Source organism: Fukomys damarensis, unplaced genomic scaffold (genome assembly GCF_012274545.1).
Source record: "Fukomys damarensis isolate Sample0158 unplaced genomic scaffold, DMR_v1.0_HiC HiC_scaffold_12, whole genome shotgun sequence".
Classification (NCBI taxonomy): Eukaryota; Metazoa; Chordata; class Mammalia; order Rodentia; family Bathyergidae; genus Fukomys; species Fukomys damarensis.
Window position 1 is genome coordinate 52,063,901 of NW_022900924.1, and position 22,382 is coordinate 52,086,282.

Sequence of the window (22,382 nt, forward strand, 5' to 3'; positions counted from 1 at the left end):
GCGCAGCCCCATCTTCGGCCCTAGGGAGCAGCCTGTAGCGTGCTGGGCATCTGCACCGAGCTAGAGGATGCTTTGGGGCCCCACGCCCTGTTTTGCACCGTGTGGGCTTCTCTGGATAAGTGAGTTAGAGAGCAGTGTGAACACAGTGGCTGAGGCCAGCGCTGGGCCAGTGTTCTGACCTGCACATCTCACTGGAAGCTCATCTTGAGGGGACCGTGTCCTCTTTAATCCCTTTGAAGGCTAAAGCTCCTTTGACTTTGTGGACATAGAGTATTTTTATCCTGAAAGTTGTTAGCCTGTTTTAGGGTCCAAATCCCTTTTGAGGAGCTTGAAATTTTAAACCAGAAGCATTTGCATTTCCATCATTTGGAATATGGGAGAGATAAGGTTTATAGAATGCCTGAAACACAAGCATGGGTCCAAGGTTAGGAATCCCATATTAAAGAGTCTTAATAATTCTTTAACCGCAGCTTTATTATGATTTTCTTGAGTTATCTTTAACTTCATGTTGTTGTTAACTCCAACTCTTCCCAACAACCTGTTTTGTTTTCTCCCAGTGCTAGAGTTTGCATGCTAGACAAGTTCTCTATCACTGAGCTATATTTTAGCCCAACACCTTGTTTATAGGGAAGATCTGATTTAGTTACCTCTGTTTATTGTGGGAAACAAATTTTTTACTTTAAAATTTCTTGTTTGAATAGAGAAATTTTTATCTAGAAAAGTATTCATTTACTTATTCATTCATTTTGTTGTGCCGAAGGATTGAACACAGAGAGCTCTGAGCTACATCCCCAGCCCCTTTCATTTTATTTTGAGACAAGGTCCTGATAAGCTCCCCAGGCTGGCCTCGAACTTGTCATTCTCCGGGGTCTGCCTCCCCAGTAGCTGAGATCACAGGCATGTGCCACCACCTGGGTGGAAAAGTTTTACATTTCTAACTATAGAAAGAGAGGCAAACAGTTGTGAGCCCAAATAGAACAACTCACAAGAATGATCCGTTATTGGCTAATTTTAAAGTTCATTTGTTTTCTCTTTTAATCAGGTTATTTGGAATTGTCAGTTTTCTGTGTAAAATTGCTAGATTTAACTCACACAAATAGCCAAGGAGTTTGGTCAAAAGGAAATAAAAATAGCGATTGTTCAGCCTCTAAGTGAATGAAGGAATAAAGCACTTTCATAAAATGATGATTACCAAAGGCTGGGGGTTGAAGGGCTAGGAGATGTTGTTCAGAGGATTTAAAATTTCAGTTAGGAGGGGTAACTTCGAGAAAGTACATTGACTATAGTTAATAACAGTATATTATGTGCCTGAAAATTGCTGAGTGTTCTCACCTCAAAAAACAGTATGTGAAGGGCTGGGGATTTAGCTTAGTGGCACCTGCCTTGCAAGCACAAGTTCCTGCGTTCGATCCCCGGGATGAAAGACACACACACACACACACACACACACACACACACACACACACACACACACAAATAGTATGTGAGGTAATGCATATAAGTAGCTTCATTTATTATTTCACAGTATAAACATATATCAAAACATGATGTATACTATAAATATATACAATTTTTATTTTTAAAAATTTTTAGTGTGTAAAATTAGAACATTTTCTTATGTATTCCATTTAAAAAAAAATTTTTTTGGTACTGGGGATCGAACTCTCAGGACCTTGTACTTACTTGCGAGGCAGACCTTGTACTTGGCAGCACCACTGAGCTGAATCCCCGGCCCATATTCCATTTATTTTTAAAAAGAGAAAGTCGTGAAATTAAAATGCATGTCTTAGAAGTAGTACAGTAATTTCTCCAAGCCAGGCGTGGTGGCACACATCTGTAGTGCCCACACTCTGGGAGTTTGAAACAGGAAGGTCTCAAGTTCAAGCCCAACCTGGACATTTCAGTGTTGTAGCTAGACCTTGTTTCGGCATTAAAAAAAAAAGAGCTAGGGAAATAGTTCAGTGGGAAGGCATTGGGTTCAGTCCCCAGTACCACCAATAAGTAAGTAAATACTTATCTAACTGTCTAGGGAGGGCAGTCTGAAAACATGCGTTAAAAAGCATCATCTTCTTTCATCAAATTTTTCTTTTGTGGTTTTATCCTAAAGAAGTAATTCAGAAAAATGCAAAATCAATGGTGTGTTGTAACAAAGGCGATTTAAAGCAATAATATTTAGAATAACAAACACTGGGAGCAACAGATTTTCCGTTGAAGGGAGTGATTAGGCAAATCACAGCACATTTGTTCACTGCAGTTCACTGTAGGCATTAAAAGTGAAATGACCAAGAAAGTAGATGTTCATACGTGTTCATGCAGGAGTATTCGTAAAATAAATGAAAACTATGGCTCTGTGTTGTGTGTGCAGTTGATTACAAATGTGTTATATACCGTTGACTACAAATTACTATCATTGACAGTAAGCACACAAATTCCAGTAAGTTCAGAGTCGGTGAGGTATTTTGTGCATTTCTTTCTGAGGTTAGTCTGTCTACCTTGAGCCACAGGGTGACAGCTTTATTTTAAATGATAACATAGCTTTTGCTTCTTCCCTAGTTAACACAGACACAGAAACTGCCGTGGTCAATGTCACTTACACAACAAGAGAAGAAGCAAAAATGTAAGTGGGTTTGAGCTTATTTTCTTTCAACTTTATTATGGCTCTGTTTTGGACTTCCACTGTGTCCTGTGTTGATAAACCTTTTCTGAAGAGATCATGGAAGTCGATTTGTGTCCCCTGTGTCCATACCCAAGCCCCCAAGTCCCTCTAGACATACCGGTGTAGGTCCAGGACATAGCTGCAGCCTTTGGCATGTCGATGGGGTGTCAGGCACTCATACTCATACTCAAACATGTTTGCTGATTGTACAGAGATTCCGTCATGAGAAATGTCGGCAGACAAGCCAAGGTGGGGGCCATATCTTCACAAGGGTGCAAATGGAGGACACCACCAGCCCTATGACACCTTGTCTTCCAGACTCTGACCAGGGTACGGCATTTAGCTCAGTGGCACCGTGCCTGCCTCACAAGCACAAACAAGGTCCTGAGTTCGATCCCCTGTGCCAACAATGGCAACAACACAAATCAACGGACTCTGACCACTTGTGAATCCTTTTACCTGGAGTTTCCTCTGTGCGCCACGAGGAAGATGCACAAGCCCCTTTCTGTCCACATTTGTTGGGTAGATTGCGAAACATCAGTTTTTCCTCTGAATACTGAAAGGAGGATCTGCCTCAGTGGCAGTGGTAGGGTGAATTGTCTTAGAGTAGGACGTGGCTTAGGTTCTTTTCTGCCATCCCTCTTCTCTTCCCAATCCATGGTCATTACTGCCTTATTTCACTGGTGGCTAATTTTCAGCTTAGCTATTAACAACTGTGGGGTTGAATTTTATAGAAAGCAAATTACTTTTTGTGGGAGATCCTCAAAGTGCCTGTCAGGTCATCATTACCAGAAACATAGTCACGAGTGGCCATGCCTATGGATCTCATAACCTCGGTTGAATACTCTTCCCAGGACTGTAGTTGTACTTCTTTTAAGTTTTCAGCGCACATAAAGACATATTTAACCCATTGGTATGGCAGCATTTTTCCAAAAGCTAATTTTGCATCAAAGGAAGGAATGGTTCGTTGGCTGTTAACTTCTGCATGCGTGTGTATATACCAGCAGCTCACCATTCCAGGCTCTGCCTAGCTGCCCCCAGGTGGGCATTGCATCTGTGCATGCTGTTCTGTTGCTAGGATTTGGTAACAGTGCTCTGTGCATTGGAGGATCGGGACATAAATGTTACCCTGAAACTGCTGTGGATAGTAAATGTTGAAACCTTCCATAAGGTCGCTGGGCAAAACCTAAGAGTAATGATAGAATTCGGTATTCTCTGACTCTTCTCCCAGGAATTTGACCTGTGTGTGGAGCTGTAGTTGCAGAGATGCCTACAGAGACCCTGAATATAATTGCAAAGGACTGGATACAGCACGCATACCTAACGATAGAAGATCAGTAGCCAAACCTATGGAATGCGAAACCAGATCCTGAAATCATATTGAAAGATTATTTAATGATGTGGCAAAATAGGGTATTAACTTTTTTAAAGGTTAGAAAATATATATACAGTATTAACCCATGTTTATGTGAAAGAAAAGATCTAGGATGGTTTGGATTTTAAACTCTGTGCTTAGCCATTTCTGTTTTTAATAACAAGCATGAGTTAAAGTTAGGAAGAATGAACTGTAACTTTACAGTAATATTGACAGAGTTGGTGAGGGAGAGTTGTTGGTGAGCTTCAGATGGTTTGTGTAAAAGCCCATGCAGAATTGTTTATGAAACGTGACTGAGCCTGTGCGTTGTGGCTGCAACCTCTGAGGAGCAGAGATGGCGATCCTTGGTGCCTAAACACTCGGTGAGCAGAGTGAACGAGCCAGTCCTTGGGAGAGCTGTTCTCCACGCTGCTCTCTGACAAAGCTCTCCCGCCCCTGCTCATTTCAGAGCCATGGAGAAGCTAAGTGGGCATCAGTTTGAGAACTACTCCTTCAAGATTTCCTACATCCCCGATGAAGAGGTGAGCTCCCCTTCGCCCCCTCAGGGAGCCCAGCGTGGGGACCACTCTTCCCGGGAGCAAGGCCACGCCCCTGGGGGCTCTTCTCAGGCCAGACAGATTGATTTCCCGCTGCGGATCCTGGTCCCCACCCAGTTTGTTGGTGCCATCATCGGAAAGGAGGGCTTGACCATAAAGAACATCACTAAGCAGACCCAGTCCCGGTAGGTGCCTCCGGGGCTTCCTCCGCTTCTTCTGAGGGGTCCCCTGTGTGCTGCTGGGCCTCAGGCACCCGCGGGCCTCTGGGGCTGTGCTGCCCGGGACAGTGACTTTGAACAGGACTACTAACAGACTGATGGCGAGCTGGGGCTGTGAGTGAGGAGCTTTTATGCTAACAGCATAGCAGACACACTCTGAAAAGTGAAAGACAGGGCCCTGGTGACCTCACAGCCAGGGATTGCTCCTAGAAGCTGACTCAGGACATGAGGATATCCAGTCCCGAAACAGCCAAGGTATGGTGCTCTGTGGGTCCTAGAACCTGCTCAGCCTACCATCAACTTCCTGTGCTGAGCCATAGCCCTGGAGTAACCCTTCCTTGAGACCACCTAGGTTAGTCTCATGTAGAAGTGGTGAGTCACTGCTGCCCGGAGCGGGAGAGAAAGTACGCTGGCCTTAGGGTTAGTTTCTTCTGTGTTTAAGGAGCTGGACTGGTAGAAGGAGCCCGTGCATAAAATGACTTAGGACGTTAGTGATTTTAGTGCGTTCATAAAACCACAGTACGGGACTTGAAAACAATGACTCATGTTCAGGTTTTACCACCTAACGACTATATGATGTTGGGGAAAAAATTAACCCCTCTGCATCATTGCTGCTTCTATAAAAAGATTACTGCGTTTTGCCGGGATTATTGTGAAAGTATAATCAGGTAGATTGAATGAAATCACCGATAAGAAAGCATGTAACTTGCAGAGCACCAAATTACTAACACATAGCACTTTTGGGCCTGTGCTCTGGTGCATTTTGTCTGGGTCATTCACTGAGTGTCTTGCAGTGTGAAAGAGAAAACACTGCTTTCTTCAAAGCGTTCAAATTGCCCCAAAGTATAGGCACTACCGTGAACGAGATTCCGAGTGTGTAATCTTAGGAGACAAATGATGAAATAGTAAAGAAGGGGAGTTACTGTCAGTTCCTTTTATTTTAAAAATCAGCCTTTTCTTTGCTAACAAGTTCATTTACTATAGCAGTGATTTTACTTATCTCTCTTTTTATTCCAAAAAATGGCTTAAGGTGACTTTTAAAAATGGAGCAAGTTTAATCAACGTGAGATCGGTGCTCAAAGTGTGTACCCCTTGTTAAGAAATAGGCTGAAGTCCTGGCTCTGGGCTTTCTAACAGCCAAAGTAAAAAGGGATACAATCGATTACGTGATTTTGAAAGTTAACAAAAATAAATAGGGCCACAGCTTGCCCAAAGACGCCTGATAAAGTCATCAAGCTTTTGAGCCATTAGTTTTAAGAGCCTAGAAGAAGGCAGACTGCCAGTGAAAGGGAAACTGAAAACTTAAGGGAGGCAGAGAGAGGGCATGCCTCTGTTTTCTATCCACACTCAAATCTAGAAAGCCTGCTTGAATTTGGTGTTTGGGTTTGGATTAACGTATGGCTTTTAAAAGCTGCAATCAGTTCAGAGACCGGCACAGGGCCAGTGTGCAGTATTATCCCTCTCTCTTTACTCTTCTCTTCTGCAGTCATCAGAAAGACTGCCAAAAACACTCATGTATCAAACTGGCTTCATTAGCGCCTGTGTCACACAGCACCCCTGTAGGAATGGTACCCCATTGAAGAGGCGCTGCAAAGGGTTTCAGTTCGGCACAGGCCGCCCTGCTCTGCTTGTTCTCCTCCCTGGGAAAGGCCACTGGTTACACAGGTGCTGACAGTGCTTCTTGCCTGCGTCCTTGCCATACGTGAGCTGGTGTGAGGCTTTCTTGGGACTGTGGTCCATTCTCAGGCGATGATGGGCTCATGGCTCCTGATTCTTGCCTACAGGGTAGACATCCACAGAAAGGAGAACTCTGGGGCCGCAGAGAAACCTGTCACCATCCATGCCACCCCAGAGGGGACGTCTGAAGCCTGCCGCATGATCCTTGAAATCATGCAGAAAGAGGCCGATGAGACCAAACTGTAAGTTTGCATGCAGTGGGCAGCTCGCTCCACAGAACAAGAGTGAGAACTGTGCTAAAACCCTGAGTCTGTTGCTCAGTAAAGAGACGGGGCGGGGGGGGTGGGATTACATTTACAAAATGGGTTCCTAGGAAGAATACCTTTACAGCATAGCATGGTGGCTCTTCTTCACTTGCATTTTGGTGGTCCTGACATGCCCATCACCTGTTGGTAGGGACATAACACGCATGCGCTATCCAGGAGAGCTTGCCATGATGGAAACGTGCTGTATCCACACTGTGCAGTGAAATACCCACTAGTCACATACTGGGAACGTGACTGGTGCACCGGAGAAACTGAGTGTTTTATTTATTTCCGTGAATTCTAGTTTAGTAACCGTGTGTGTGGCTAGTGTCTGTCTTAATGGACAAGGTAGGTGGTAAAGAATGTGCATCGCCACCAGAACCATCCTTTAGTGTTCTGGAAAAGGACTTTGACCAGACTTCTGAACCATGTTTGGTCTTAAATTTAGATTTTATTTCCGCCACTGGTAGAAGGTGGCTTCCAAGTGATCATTTGACCTTTCTCCCTCTTTTTTCTGCTCCCTCCTGCTTCCTTTTCTTTTGTGAAATACTTAAGAGTCCATAGTAGAATTGAGCTTTGTATCAGTTTGAATGGCAAATGCAAGTTCTCACCAAGCCAGTCGATTTTGTGTTACAAATGGATGAGGGACCAGGGATGGAATAATAGACAGTATTACTTTTAAAAAATCTGTGGGCCCTCGTGGTGGTTTTTAGAGAAGGGGCGAGGGATGAGTGAAATATAAAATGAATTTGGCAGATAATGTCAAGCGCTGCTGTTCCTGGACTGAGACGATGAAAGCCATTTTTGAAAGGGGAATATTGCAGATCTACACTCACATTGCATAAGCGTCTCTAATCTCTCATTTTTGCATTAGTTGCTGTATTTGGGGCTTTTGAAATCCCGAAACATGCCATTGTTTAAACCAAGGAAACCCTTTTCTCTTCCGAATTATTGAGAGTTTTACAGTAACATCTTTCTTGGTCCTTTGACCTAGGTGCAAGCCACCTACAAAAGTCTTAAGTCGTCAAAAAGGCTGATGTGTAAATTGGGTTTTTAATGTTTTTATGTAGGGCCAAGATGGAGTTTGAATGTCTTTGAAGTAAATTTTTCAGAGTGCCTGCATCATGCTAAGCACTTCTCTTGGTGTTGAAAATGCAGCCCTTGCTTTGATGGAGCTTGGGCTCCAGTGGGCAGGACATAAACTAAACAAATAATACACCAGTAAGTAACTGCATGCAGTGTGATAAGTGCCGTAGCAGAGAAACACAGTGTCTTATCTCTGCGTGTAAGGAGAGGCCCTCATCGAGGTTTTGAGGAGACAGGACGGGACTTGAGGGTTTCAGAGAAGGCCCTTCCTCTGTGGGTGACAGAGCCCCAAGGAGGGTGTGTAGAAGTAGAGGGTAAAGGACAGGAGGACAGGGATTCAGAACTTTCTTATCATTCATTCACCAAATATTTATTGAGCAGATGCTATGGCCCCAGCACTATTCTGTGTGCGTGGAACACAGAGTGAATGAAGCCAATTAAAGTCCCTGCCCTCTAAAAGTTACATCCTACTTGGGTTCCTCCAAGCATCCTATTTATTTCGAGACAACAGTAATCCATCTGTTAGTTGCCTTTGGCCTTGAGTAATAGAAAACACAAGCGGTGTGAGTAGTAAGAAATTACTGTGTCACATAACAAAAAGTCCTAAAGCTAGCATGACTCTGAGGTCAGCTGGATCATGGGCTCAAAGACTGGGGCATTTTGCTGCCTATCTCTCCTCACCATGTCTCCCACCGTCTTGGTGCTAGGAGGATGGTGGTGGTGATTCGGACCTTGGGTCTTTACAGGAAAATCCTCTGAACTTGAAAAAGAGGTCATCTTTCCTTGCACCTTTTAAAAAATGTTTGTAAGAATTGTGGTAAAACATATGTTACATAAAATTTATCATTTTAACCTTTTTTGGGGGAGGATACCGGGGATCGAACTCAGGACCTTCTGCTTGTGAGGCAGGCGGCTGAACCACTGAGCTAAATCCCCGGCCCCATTTTAACCATTTTTGCTACTCAGTTCAATAGTGTTTATGTGTATTGATTCCCATTGTTGTGAAATAGATGTCCAGGATTTTTGATCTTGCAGATCTGAAATTCTGTTCTTATTAAACAACTCTCCCCTTCATCCTTTCTTCACCACTGGGTGAACAAGTGAACTACTTCCTGTCTTTACAAATTTGCCTACTTGGGATACCGTATATAAGTGGAATCCATACAATATTTGTCTTTTTTCTTGTACCGGGGATCAAACTTGGGACCTTATACTTGCGAGGCAGGCGAATATTTGTCTTTTTGTGACTGTTTTTTTTTTTTTGTTAGACACATTGTCTTCAAGCTTCGTCCATATTGTAGCTTGTCACCAGGTTTTCTTTTCTTTTAATAAGGTAGAGTAATAATCATGAATATGTATATATACCACATTTGTTTTATTCACTGGTGGATATTTTGGGCTTCTTCTCTGGGCTGTTGTGAATAGTGGTGCTGTGAACATGGGTTTGTAGATGGTTCTTTTAAGAACTTGTTTTTAGTTCTTTTGGAGAACTTGAAGTAGGATCCCTAGGTTACATGATAGTTCTATTTCTAATTCCATAGCTCTTTGTCCAGATTTGCCTCGTGGATCCATTTCCAACCAATTACTGTAAGGAAGTAGAATTATCATGGTTTTAGTTTTTGTTAATCAAAGTTCATGAGCTGGGCTTGGTGAGGAGCCAGGCCTCTCCACTTGGTACCCATGGCCGCTTGGTATCTGAACAGAATGGCTTCCGTTCCTAAGAAAAAAGCAGGGCAGTGGCTATTCAGGGGCAACCATCGTGTCTCTCCTAAGTGTTAAGTAATTTCTTGTCTCTTAGAGCTGAAGAGATTCCTCTGAAAATCTTGGCCCACAATGGATTGGTTGGAAGACTGATCGGCAAAGAAGGCAGAAATTTGAAGAAAATTGAGCATGAGACGGGAACCAAGATAACAATCTCATCGTAAGCTGCCCGTTCCGATTGTGTCCAGTAACGAATAATGTAAACATTTTGATATGCCAGGCTCATTCTTCTGCTTTTCCCTAGAATGAGAATAGAACCGTAAGTGATGTGTAATGATCTTCATCATCATCAAAAACAACCACATTGTTACCAGTGACACATTTCCCACTGACGCCATCTAAGCCACCAGTCAGATTTGAATACTTTATGGGGAAATCCAGTCTTCTCCTTTGCCAAAATTTGTTTGTAATTTTTCTGGAACTCAATTTTTTGTGTCAAAAGAATTTCTGGGCTGGGGGTTGGCTCAGCGGTTCCACCGCCTGCTTTGCAAGTCCAAGGGCCTGAGTTCGATCCCCAGTAACAACAGCAGCGAAAGGAATTTCTTTTTCCCTCTGGCCAGTTTGCAGGATTTGAGCATATACAACCCCGAGCGAACCATCACCGTGAAGGGCACAGTGGAAGCCTGTGCCAGTGCTGAGGTAGAGATTATGAAGAAGCTGCGCGAGGCCTTTGAGAACGACATGCTGGCCGTTAATGTGAGTGCCTGATGCTTCTTTGCCACTAGTTTTCTGTGTGTTTCCATGAAGGACCCAAGCCTCTCTACAAATAATTAATAGTCTCTGAGCTAATGAGGCGGCGCCTCAAAATCGGTATGTCGAGTTTCCCCCAATTCTTAAAGTAAACGCATTGGGTCAGGAAACAACCAAGAAATTATGAAAACCACAAAATTGGACACTGTAGTATGAACCCATTAAAATAACAACTTTGAAGACTGTAAAATGAGAAACTGCTTATGATACAGTAGGTTTTTTGTTTTTGTTTTTTGGTACTGGGGATCGAACTCAGGACCTTGTGCTTGCAAGGCAGGTAGTGGCACCACTGAGCTAAATCCCCTGCCCTGATAGAGTGTTCATTAAAAAAATGATGTCAGACTGAGGTTTTAAATTAATATGGATCATCATGATGAGACTACATACAAAAATTAAAATAGCTGGTGTGAGGAAAGTAGGATTCCCCCACCTCTTTAAGAACTTCTGTAATATTGTCTTGCTACTTGTTTATATATATGCTTTAAAGTTGACTTCTGGTTCACATCTCTTACTGCACTCTTCAATCGCCTAATAAATGTTGCCCACCTGAGCGCTCACTTATACTCCTAGCAAACTGGTTGGGGTTTGGCTTTGCCATTACTGCTACCTAGTTCCCACTTTATAATGGGGAGATAGTGGGTATCTTGGCCTTGAGCCCCAATCTCCTGCCTAAGGGCTGCAATGCAAGGCAAAATGAGGACACAGGAACAAGACGTAAACAGAAAGCAGGGATCAGGAATGGTCTGAGCGGATCTGGTAGCAAAAACACCAGGTACCCAAGACTTCCAGTATTTATTGATTACAAGCTGGGAAGAAATGGGCGGGGCTATGTGAGACATCTGGTGATAGTGTGTGAGGCATCTGTGATAGCAGACGCCACAGGCAGGCCTCGTAAAGAGGGCAAGGCATTCCTGAAGAAGGAACAGAGGGAGACCAGGACTGGGTTGTAATTAGTAACCGTCATGATGGGGGGAGGCCCTAAATCAGGGAAAGGGATTTAGTTGGAGCTGCACTGTCCTTGGCCTCGATGATATCTGTCAGCTTCGCAGACCAGGACTTCGGTCTCGGTCTCGGCCTCATCCCTGTTGGTGAAGGGGCTGTACTCGGCCCGCTCCATTCGCCATGCCCACGAGTCCCGTAGGCCCCGCTCAGGCTCCTAATACAATCCAGCTGAATTATGGGGAAGCAAGAAGCCTGTGCCCTCTATAGCCTGCTAGTAAACTGGGCAGGGGATCGGCTCCAGGGAGACACCACTCTTGCGTTCAGAATATTCTTTAAAATGATGGTTCATCAGCAGAGCCAGGCTCCACACATTTGTAATGATTTCTGATGTGCACAGAAGTGGGAAGGATGCCCTGATGAGCCCCTCCACGGTTTTCAGCTCACGGCCTGCCGTCTCCTCCAGACCCTCTCCCCACTCCCAACCTCATGGATGACTGACACAGCCCCAAACCTGGCAGGGTCGGTAAAGGAAGAGCTCTGTGGAAAACCCCAGCTCCCTCACTGCAGTCCTTCCCAGTGTCCTCACCTGGTCAGCACCCTGTCCCCTCTGTCACCCCAGTCCCCGCCTGAGCAGCAGGCATCACATCTTACTATGGGACGGGTGAGGAGAGGTGGAGGAGGAGACGGCGGTGTGACCTTCTCCTGGTTCGGACATAGTACTTCTAAGGTCTCACTGTGGAAAACACAGTAGTGGTCCAGGCTGACCTCGAACTCTGCGGGAAGCTTAGGCTGGCCTCAAACTCACTAGCATGCTCAGAAGGGTCTGGGTGCTCCAAATGTCGTTACCTGAGATGCCAGTGGAGTCCTTCCTTTCTGCACCAAGCCAGGGTCTGTCAGATGAGTCACAGAATGCCCAGGTCTTAGACAGCTAGTGAGGTGTAGAGGTGAAGCACCCCAGTGTTGATGTCCAGTGCAGACACTAAAAGAAGGCAAGTTGTGGGAACTGGGGAAAGGTCAGAAAACTGCTTCCTGTTGTGGGAGACAAAGACCAGTGCAGATAGGGGACTACGTTCCCTGTGCCTCTGAAGGGCCCTGGAGCTGGGAACTCCCCTCCACCCTGAGGGCATCCCCAGGTTCAGGTGTGAATGCGCAGGCAAGATGATCGTGAAGCTGGCAACCGCATGATGAAGACAGAGGTTGTGTGTTGTCCCCGACCAGGGGAGTGGAATTTTTACTTCTGTGGTCTCCTGATGAAGGGTTTGCTGTCTCTCTGGCTAGAGTTAGAAAAAAGCGCTAGTCCAGTTTGTTTGCACTGTGTCCTTTAACAAATATTCACTGAGTACTTACTCTGTACGAAGCACTGAGATCACAAAGCCAAGTATAAAACTCCATCCTCGAGGACATTACAGTCTGAAAGGGGCAGGCGTGACTAAGCCGCTGGGAACACCATGGGCTGAGCGCCGTTTTAAGGAAACGGGAGCTCAGACAGTGCCTTTGGGCTGAGACGTTCAGGGAAGAGGGGACCCTAGGCTCAGGACAAACCCAGAGCACCTAGAACTTAGCTGGGTGAGTGGGAGAGAAGCTTTTAGGGGAGACCCCGCGCCGAGAGGGAATGGGGTCTCTTGGGTGCCAACTGAGCGGGGTGGGAATGCGGAGTGGGCAGGACAAAGACTGGCGAGGTGGCTGGGTCCCCAGGAAGCCCTCATTTCCCATGTTAGGATGTGCAGGAGGCCCGGGCTGCAGAGAAGCTTTGAAGGGCCGCTCCGGACAGGCTGCGCTGGCATCCACCTCTAGCGGGAGATGGAAAGATCCCTGGGTGGGGCCACAGCTGGCTGGGAGGAGCTCCCCTCTGGCTCCTCCCCTCTGGCTCCTCCCCTCAACTGGCTTCTCCGTTTCCGTTCCTAGCAACAAGCCAATCTGATACCAGGGTTGAACCTCAGCGCACTTGGCATCTTTTCTACAGGACTGTCGGTGTTTCCTCCACCAGCAGGGCCCCGAGGGGCTCCCCCCGCCGCCCCCTACCACCCCTTCGCTGTAAGTAGCCGCACATCAGAGGTCTGCTCCAGCTCTAGGCACCCCTGCAGCGCCATTGCCCTGCCATGTCCAGCCGGGGCCAAAGCTGGCACTCAGGGCTGTCCCGGTGGGTTGGTGGCAAGGCTACCCTCTTAGGACATCTTTCTAGTGGGCAGATTGGTACCAAACCATCCTCTAAGTATGTTCACTTGAGCATAGTGTCTGTCATACCTGCATATACTGAGGGTGCAGCTTGGGGGTCCTGGGATGGATCTCTAGCACCAAACACAAAAACACACACTGATCGTCTAGGGTTGGCTGTAGCCTGACGGCCAAACCTGGCCCACCAGTTACTGTTTTTTTTTTGGTACCTGGGATTGAACTCGGGTCCTTGTGCATTCAAGGCAGTCGCTGGAACCACTGAGCTGAATCCCTGGCCTATCACCAGTGATTCTTATAAATGAGTTTTAACAGGACACAGTGATAGCTGTTTATTTACATACCATTTGTTTTGTTTGTTTTTTGGGGGGACAGGGTCTCACTATGTAGTTGAGACTGACCTAGAACTCTCTATGTAGCCCAGGCTGGTCTGGAATTTAGTGATCCTCCTGTCTCAGCCTCCCAAGTGCTGGGATTATAGGCGTGCACCACCACGCCCGGCTTACATACCATTTGTTACTTCTTTCTCGCTACAATGGCAAAGTTCAGTCAGTGCCTTAGAGACATACATCCTGCATGGTGGAAAATATTTATTATTTGGCTTTTTACAGATAAAATTTGCTAGTTCCTGAATTCGAATAAGAGAAACTTTCCTATATTTGGGTGGGGGGTGTTTGAGACAGGGTCTCATTATGTAGAGACTGACCTGGAACTCACCATGTAGCCCAAGGCTGGTCTTGAACTTACTGCGATCCTTCTGCCTCAGTCTCCCGAGTGCTGGGATTACAGGTGAGCGCCACCACGCCCGGTGAGAAGCTTTCCTATGATAGCAGAATGTTTTATAAGCTTAGAAATAAGTCTTGCCTATCTGAAAGCTTTTTTATAGTTGATGTTTGTGCAGAAACACTGCACTAAAGTAAGAAATTCCTATGCTGTATAAAACAAGTTTTAAATAAGATTTCCTTTTTCAACTAAAAGCCATGGACTGCCGACCTTCAGTGGTTCCATGTTCAAGCCTGGTCTAAGTGTGCATGGCCATGCTGTGGCTTCTGCAGGCATTCGCTGGGCAGCAGCTGCACACGCCTGTAGCCAGGGGACAGTCACGCCCAAGAGCCGCATGCCGGCTGTGTGCCTGCCTGTGGCCCGGGCTTTGTGGTCTTGTCACGTAGGCGTCCAGGTTGGAAGGAGCCAGGGTGTTCTCGGCTGTGCACAGCACAAAACTGCTGCTTTGCTCTTAGCACCCTGAGGCCCTGTGGGCTGTGAACTCCGGGAAGAAATCTATACATGCACAGAGGCCTGTGTATACATATGAAAGCAGCATTTTTACCAGCTTTGTTTATAATGCACTCACAGTATTTATGAAACAAATAATACAACCATGTAGAGAATACAGGTTTCTTAGAGAAAATCTGTGTTGCTATGTGTATGGGTATATGAATATAGGTAATATATTTGCATGTAATATTCAGGACCCATATTTTCACCTCACGTTAGAAGTCCTTGAATATGTACATCTTCACTCTTACAAGTTACATCCTCAGAATACATTTCTGGAGATAGAATTGCTGAGTCAAAGAATGTTTAAGCTTTGTGAATTCATACATACTGTGTAAATCTTAGAACATAAGATGTACTGATGGGGGAGGCTGAGGCAGGAGGATTACCTGGGCAGTTCAAGGACAGCCTGGCAATTGAGAGAGTCATTGCCTGAAAATAAATAAGAAAGGGCAGTGGGGCTGGGGATTTAGCTCAGTGGCACCACACCTGCTTTGCAAGCACCAGGTCCTGAGTTCGATCCCCAGTACCGCACAAGGGGTGGGGGAGTTGTGGGGATGTAGCTCTGTGCTCCCTGCTCCCTGGATTCAGCCCCAAGGATGTGCTTTTCTTTATTCTCCCAAGAGTATATGACAGCAGGGTTTTAGCTCCCATCCCCTCATATTCTTTGTAGTCCGTTATTTTTAAATGTTCCCTTTTTAAATCAAAAGATAAAACAGTTTGGGGTTTATTGGCTCCTTTTCTTCTCTCTAGTAAATTTTTTTTCTCTGATAAATTGACTTTCAGTATTTCTTGCCCATTAATCTGTAGCCAAAATAGCTCAGGTTCTCGAGCCAGCCTGCCTGCATTTGAATCTCTGCACTATCACGTGCTGCTTCTGTAACCTTGGGTGAGTGATGTGAGCTCTCGGGTGTTCAGAACCTCCTTCCGGAGGATGGAAATAAGCATACCTGCACCATGGGGCTGTGGGAGGGTTGTTAAACAGGTCTGTGTAGGGGCCGGGGGTATAGCTCAGTGGCACTACGCCTGCCTAGCCAAACACAAGGGCCTGAGTTCAATCCCCGGTACCACAAAAAAACCAGGTCTGTGTATAGTAGCTGTTGTATAAACTGTAGCTACTGCTGCTGCCATCTCTTGTGAATCTTAAAGACTTCTAGCAGATCATTACCTAATGATTTTAATAATCATAGTAAGAGAACCAAAACCCAAAACAAAAATATTTATTTTAAGCTTTAACAGTAGAGACACAAGCTCTATATAATTGTTTTGGTTTTTTGGTTTTTGGTGTTTTTTTGGTACCGTGGATCAAACTTGGGTCCTTGTGCTTACAAGGCAGGTGGTGGAAACACTGAGCTAGATCCCCAGCTCCTGTTTTGTTTTTTGAGGCAGGGTCTCGCTCTGTAATTCAGGCTGACCTTGAACTCTCTGTGAGCCCAGGCTGGCCCAAAGTTGTCGCGATCCTCCTGCCTCAGCCTCTCAAGTGCTGGGATTATAGGCATGCACCACCACACCGAGCTGTAATATTATTTCTAAGACTTACTAAATTGTGAGAGCAATTTACACTTCTCTTGATTATGATTTTGTCAATTGCTCGCTGATTTTTTTGGGGGGTGAGGGTACCAGAGATCAAACTCAGGACCTTGCACTTGCAGGCCAGGCAGCAGAACCACTAAGCTGAATCCCCAGCCCTATTTCTAACCGATTTTTAAATGTTCTGGAGATAATCTAGGATTTTAGTCCAAATTAGTAAACTTGATTTCTTAGTAAATAAATACGTCTCTCTCAATCCGCAGTGAGAGTTGACTGAACTCTCACTGGTTTCCTGGTTTCTTTGCTCATTATGGGCTATTGCTGTGCAACTTGTTTTCCTGTTTGAGTTGTTTGGCTGGAATATTTCCTCAAACAACTTTTGCAGGAAATAGTGCTTCCGTGGTGTGATTTCTAAGCCTTTGCCTGTCTGAAGGAGCCTTAATTTTTCTCCTCCGCATAAATGAAAGTTCTTGGGTCTCTGTAAATGCTGGACTCGTCTGTCCTTTGGAACGCTGAAGACTACTTCTAGAGTTGCTTTCCAGTTAGCTGTGCCACCAGCTCGATTTCTCTTTCTTTTGTAGGTAACATTTCTCTCCTGTCTGTAAGTGTTTGGCTTTCTTATAATATTTTACACTCACTTTTTGGAATTCAAAAATCTGAACACAAGCCCTTTGATTTGAAGATTTCAGGTTTTTGACTCAGGAAGGCCTATCTTTAATGGGGCTGGTTGTTTACATACATGTCCAGTGAGCTTGAACTGCCCATTCATTAAACAAACCCTAAGGCCTCAGGGCCCCTGTCACAGCCTGCCTCAAGGCCCCCCACATCTTCAAGGCCCCCCCCGGTGTTTGCACTATCCAGAGGTGCATTTAAGCTCCAGGGCTGTAGGTTCAGGCACAGAGACCTGTGTTCAAATCTTGCTTTGGCATGGTGAGCTTACCAGTTTCCAGCTCCCACCAGCTAGCTCTCGATGGTTGTGCTCAGACAGCACACTGAGGTGGATATGCGCTACCATGGATAGAGACACGTGGGCAGCTTTGAGTAGAACCATGCTTCTCCGAATCCACGTCCCACAGCTGCTCTCTGTCCAGGTCTTCTCCCTTCCCGAGACCCGAGTTCCGGGGGATTCGTCTGCCGGAGTAGAATTCCTAAGCCTGGTCCTTGCCCTTCTTCCGAGCAGCACCGGAACCATGAGTCAGGTGCTCTCACACTTAGCTCAAGTGCTGCCTGTGGGTTGGTGGGCCGGGTCACACCTGGACCCCTCACTGGAACGCTGCTTTCTCCCACATACAGTGCTGGGACAGTGAGTCCAGCTGCCACATTGGTTTGGGGTTTCATGGGCCCTAAGTCGGACGACCGCAGCCTAACTCTTTCAGGTCTGGCAGGTTAGTATTTCCGGTCACCGAGGAAGCTTGTCTGAAAGCCAGCCCCTGCCCTCACTCTGGAGCTCCCCGGCCTGCCATGGGCTCTGTCTCCAGCTCCTCTGGCCCTCGCCATCCAGGCCTCAGCTGCTGTGCTGGTGCTGTGCTCCTCCGAAGTTGTCTTCTGTATCTGCTTCCTGTGAACCATAAATCCCCTGGTGACAGTTTCTGTCCTAGTCACTGTGTCCCCCAGCAGCCTGGAGCAGTGCCTCCCACATGCTAGGGACCCAAGTAGCTTTTAGATGAGTGAACAAGCAGTTGAGTGAATGTGAGATCTAGGTAGCGTTATAATCCATATGTGGGTAAGACAATGGTTTATTGAATCACCTGATGATTCAGACCCAGATCTTCTGACTCCAAAACCAGCTTGTGTCCACAGAGGCTAATAACAAGGCCTCTGCCGGAAGCCAGCTGATTGCTGACATCAGGATCCCTTCATTGCAACAATCTTGCAGCTGTGACTCCTGAATAAAAGACGTTGTCCTTCTTATCCTTTTACATTAAGCTCTCCTACCCCGAATGGTGGGTCCCAGTGTGGTTGTGTCCATGTTAGGATTCGGCCCAGAGTAGGAGCCATGCTGTGGCTTCTCTGTCCTGGGTTCCGCACAGGCTTTAGAAGGGAAGGCTCGGCACAGTTGAAGGAATTTTTTTCTGCTGTGAGAGCAAAGGAGCGGTGCTTTAGGACTGAACTTTGAGTAGGAAAAGCTACAGGACTTGGGCGGGACCTTCCAGAGAAGAGTGTGGAGCCCGTGAGCTTCCCAGGCAGGCTCCAAGACAAACCTCACCACCTGCCTGCCAAACTAGAGGTTGCCCTGAAACTGCCGGTCTTGTGGCACCCTCTTGTGGACATGAGGGATCCCTGCAGCCTTTTCCCGCATCACAGCAAGGCAGGTCTCAGAGCTGAAGAACTTGATGACCTGGAGCTGAGCCCCGAAGGTTCAGGAGACAGAGGATGTGTGAAAGCTGAGTCCCTGAATCTCAGCATTGTCTGTGGAACCAGCTCCTGGGGCGCTGTCACGTAGGTGGGGGTGCCGTGGTGCCCAGACCTGCTCCCTCCTTTCCTCTTAACAGTGACATCAGTGTCACTTGGCCTTGGGTAAACCAGTTAACTAGACTTTGGAGGCTCTGGCCAATCTCCTGCCCATAAGAACATATAAAGTCAGACATGCCTGTCTTGCAGTGCAATTGGGAGGATTAAAAGAACTTATGAATACACACATACAGACACACACACACACACACACACACACACACACACACACACACACGTCTTAGTATAGTAGGTGTTCAATTAAAGAGCAGCTTTTCTCTCTATGAACTTTGCTGTTTCCCAGTAGCTCTTAATTTCTTTGGTCCACATCCACCCTCCTTCCCTTTTTTCATGTTCACATACAGCATATGCACTCATTCTCTTCCTCTCTCTCTCAGTCTTTTTCAATGTCTCCAATCTGTCCACCCCTTCTGTGAGTCTCTGTTGGAGCTCAGTGGAACACATCTGCTGGTTCTGAGTAACTCTTCGATGTTATCCCAGGACTCTCTGTTCCTGGAGTCCATGACTCAGAATTCCCAGGAAATACAAGCCACTGGCCCTGCCTTTCTTACCCCAAGGCAGGGCAGAACTCACGCGCGTGCGTGCGTGCGTGCGTGTGTGTGTGTGTGTGTGTGTGTGAGATCGCTCTGGGGCCAAGTTCCTAGGAAGGCTAAGGCATGACTTGGCTTAGACGCGGCGAATGCTTAGCCCAGAAGGTTACTGTGATCGAGTGACATCTTGCCAAGCGTTCAGCGGTCCCAGCGGGAGAGTGGGAGCGGAGATCTGAGACAGGGATGAGTGTGAGGACACTCCCAGACCAGCTGCTCTGTTCTGCTGCAGACGCACTCCGGGTACTTCTCCAGCCTGTACCCCCACCACCAGTTCGGCCCCTTCCCGCACCATCACTCGGTGAGTGCCCCTCACTTCCGCCCCAGACCCCATGGTGGTGCCTGTGTCCTGAACAAAGCCCGGCAAAGGGGGCATCTCTCCCACAGACCCTGGAGCCAGGACCGCCGGCAGCCTTGTCGTCGGGGTTCAGGACAGGTGGGGGCCACCGGGGAGGTCCTCACGCCGCCGGTCAGGGCAGGGCCACTTGCCTGGTGCAGACTCAATTCCTCGCCGTGCCGGGCACCTTTCCCTTCCCTCTGACAGGGCCTTGGCAGCCTGTGCTCAGACCACGTGTGTTTATTAGTACTGTTTGATTTCGGGGTGAGGACAGAGGAACATGCTTGTGGGACCTGTGTGTGACACATAGCTGTTCACGTCCCTCACGTTCACTCGGCTGCTGGAGGGGAGCCGTGGGCAGCAGGGGGCCTGCTGTGTGCAGACTCGTGCAGGCTATGCCCACAGAAGGGTACTGAGCTGTCTTGCCATGTCCTTGCATAGCGTGGCCTCCACCTCGGCCTCCTAGGACGTCCTGGGTGACAGCTGGGGCCAGAGAGGTGGCCCGGTGGTGGTGACGTCATCTGTCCCCCTTGCCTCTCCAGTACCCAGAGCAGGAGATTGTGAATCTCTTCATCCCGACCCAGGCTGTGGGTGCCATCATCGGGAAGAAGGGAGCGCACATCAAGCAGCTGGCTCGGTTTGCCGGGGCCTCCATCAAGGTAAGGCTGCCCATCTCCACTCCGCCCGTGTCCGTCCCCTCCTGCCGGTCCCGGGCAGCGCCCATCGCATCCCGGCGGAGTCCCGCGGGACCGGAAGCCTTGCTCCTGGGACCGACGGCTCCATCTGCTCCCATTTCCCTCGGTCTCTTCCTGTTCTGTTCAGCTGACAACTGAACTAGAAAAGCCCGTGAGCAGGGACCCCGCCAGGACCTCTTTGGACTGCTTGTCCCCTCTTCTCTTCTTGAGATCCAGCTGTTGCGGGGTCCCGGGGTGCTTTTGTTCATCTGCGCCTCAGTGGCCCCTGAACTATGAGGAAGTGATTTTAATTGAAACTCTTGAAAAGTGGTGATGAAATCGTGGGTAAACAACAGTTGGTGGCCCCGGAGAGGTTTTTGTGTGTGCGGACCCGGCCCTGGCCCCAGTGCGGAGTGGCTCAGCCTGACAGGACAGGGCGGCATGCTGAGCACGGCCCGACCTCGGGAAACACTTCCGGAAACAGAGCTTCTGCTGTTACGGGAAATAATTTGCTACCATGAGACAACCCGGGATTCTGAACGAGAAGTCTCCTGACTGGAGAGAAGGATTGCTTCTACTGTCTGCGTGAGAAGAGCTGGAATTTCTCCCACAGCAGGTGTGCTGGAGAAGGAAAAAAAAACAAAACAAAACATTGAATTGTGCGGAATCAGGATCTCTGAAACGGTGAAGGAGTGTTGTCCTGCGGAACGGTTTCCCTCTCAGGCCTCATTTGTCTCCCCCTGGACTTCCAGGCCGGAAGAGCCTGAAATGTGAGAGAACTTTTGGGGCGCTCGGAGGTCTCTGTACCTGGTGGCCTGCAGGTGGGACCCTGGCCGAGACACTGACGGGCGGGTGCTGGTCGGTCCCCGTGGCGGGACGGCAGATGTGGGGACACGGCCGCTCCGCCAGGGCCTGGACCGTGCAGCGCTGCAGTCTGAGGCACCGGGGGCTGCCAGGACAAGGTGGTTTCAGCTGCAGGCATCTATCACCTCCTCCGCTCCCCCTTTGCTCAGCCAGGAAGCCACACAGAGCGTAAGGTCAGGACACCCAGGGGCGGCCGTGATTCTGGATGTAGAATCCACCAAGACAGCACCTCCTGGGGCCAGCGCAGCCCTGACTGCAGACGCGGCCATGAACAGGGCCAGGGTCCTGCTGCCTCGTCCAAGGCCCCAAGCTGAAGGGTGGTTTGCCAGGGTTTGCCCGGCTTCGCCTCTTTCCAGAAAAGCCCGCCCTGCAGCTCTCAGAGCCGTTCCCATCAAGGCCTCTTGGAAAACAGACAGAGAGGAAGCAGCGTCCTGGGCTTCAGCCCGTAGCATTTCGCACTCTGGTGCGCTGGCGGGGCCCGTGGGTGACACCACTGTGCTCGTAACCGCCGATGGGGCTGCCAGGGCTGCACTGGGCCCACACCCTTCTTCCTCCGTCGTGCCTCGCGGTGCAGCATGGAAAAGGAGGGAGAAAACTGGGAAATCCTAAGTATTTGTGAACGAAATGTACTACTTCTGGGAATCATCCCCCTTTTTTTCTGGATCTCCATCATCTTGGCCATCAGACGCCCAGGAGGCTGGGTCTGTGCTTTGCTGGTCTTCAGCGGCCGTAATGAGCTCCACACTGGTCTGAGTCTGAGCGGGAAGAGTGCGGCCGGCTGCACCAGGATCTGGGGCTCATCCCGGAGCTTGCAGGGTTGGGTTCCCGTCGCCACCTTTCCCGCAGGCCGCAGTCAGCAGGCTTCTGAATACCACACGAAACGTGACCGACAGTGCAAGCCAGGGCCTCCCCATTCCCGACCCTCTCCGGCCCCGCCTACCCTTGAGCTTGGGTCACCTTGGGTCCCTGGGTCCCACGGACACCGTGGCCCTCAGCTAGGTCCTTGTTCCGATCCCTGGGACGCCATTCTGCAGCTGCAGGAACTCACACCCTGGGACAGCGGCAGGGGCTCCTTTCTGAATCCAAGCAGAGTGGCGTGAGTCACTGGGGAGTGGTCAGCGACAGCAGAAGGATGGTCACGTGACTGCTGATTACCCCCCCCCCC

At 48.2% G+C, this 22,382-nt stretch overlaps 1 protein-coding gene across 6 annotated transcripts in view; it reads left to right on the forward strand.

Annotated features, from left to right (window-relative positions):
• The window catches only part of Igf2bp2 (insulin like growth factor 2 mRNA binding protein 2), a 136,609-nt gene that overhangs the window by 109,083 nt on the left and 5,144 nt on the right, over positions 1-22,382 (forward strand). For 4 of the 6 annotated variants that reach the window (XR_004516849.1, XM_010624210.2, XM_010624214.2 and 1 more), the window contains exons 4-11: positions 2,554-2,617; positions 4,480-4,752; positions 6,570-6,704; positions 9,652-9,774; positions 10,175-10,310; positions 13,212-13,340; positions 19,575-19,643; positions 20,222-20,338. Coding sequence is in view for 5 of the 6 variants with exons in the window: in XM_010624210.2 (XP_010622512.1) it covers positions 2,554-2,617; positions 4,480-4,752; positions 6,570-6,704; positions 9,652-9,774; positions 10,175-10,310; positions 13,212-13,340; positions 19,575-19,643; positions 20,222-20,338 (1,046 nt within the window). In the remaining variant the exon portion in view is untranslated. The remainder of the gene's footprint in view (positions 1-2,553; positions 2,618-4,479; positions 4,753-6,569; positions 6,705-9,651; positions 9,775-10,174; positions 10,311-13,211; positions 13,341-19,574; positions 19,644-20,221; positions 20,339-22,382) is intronic. The other 2 variants (XM_010624211.2, XM_010624212.2) reach the window with 2 other exon arrangements.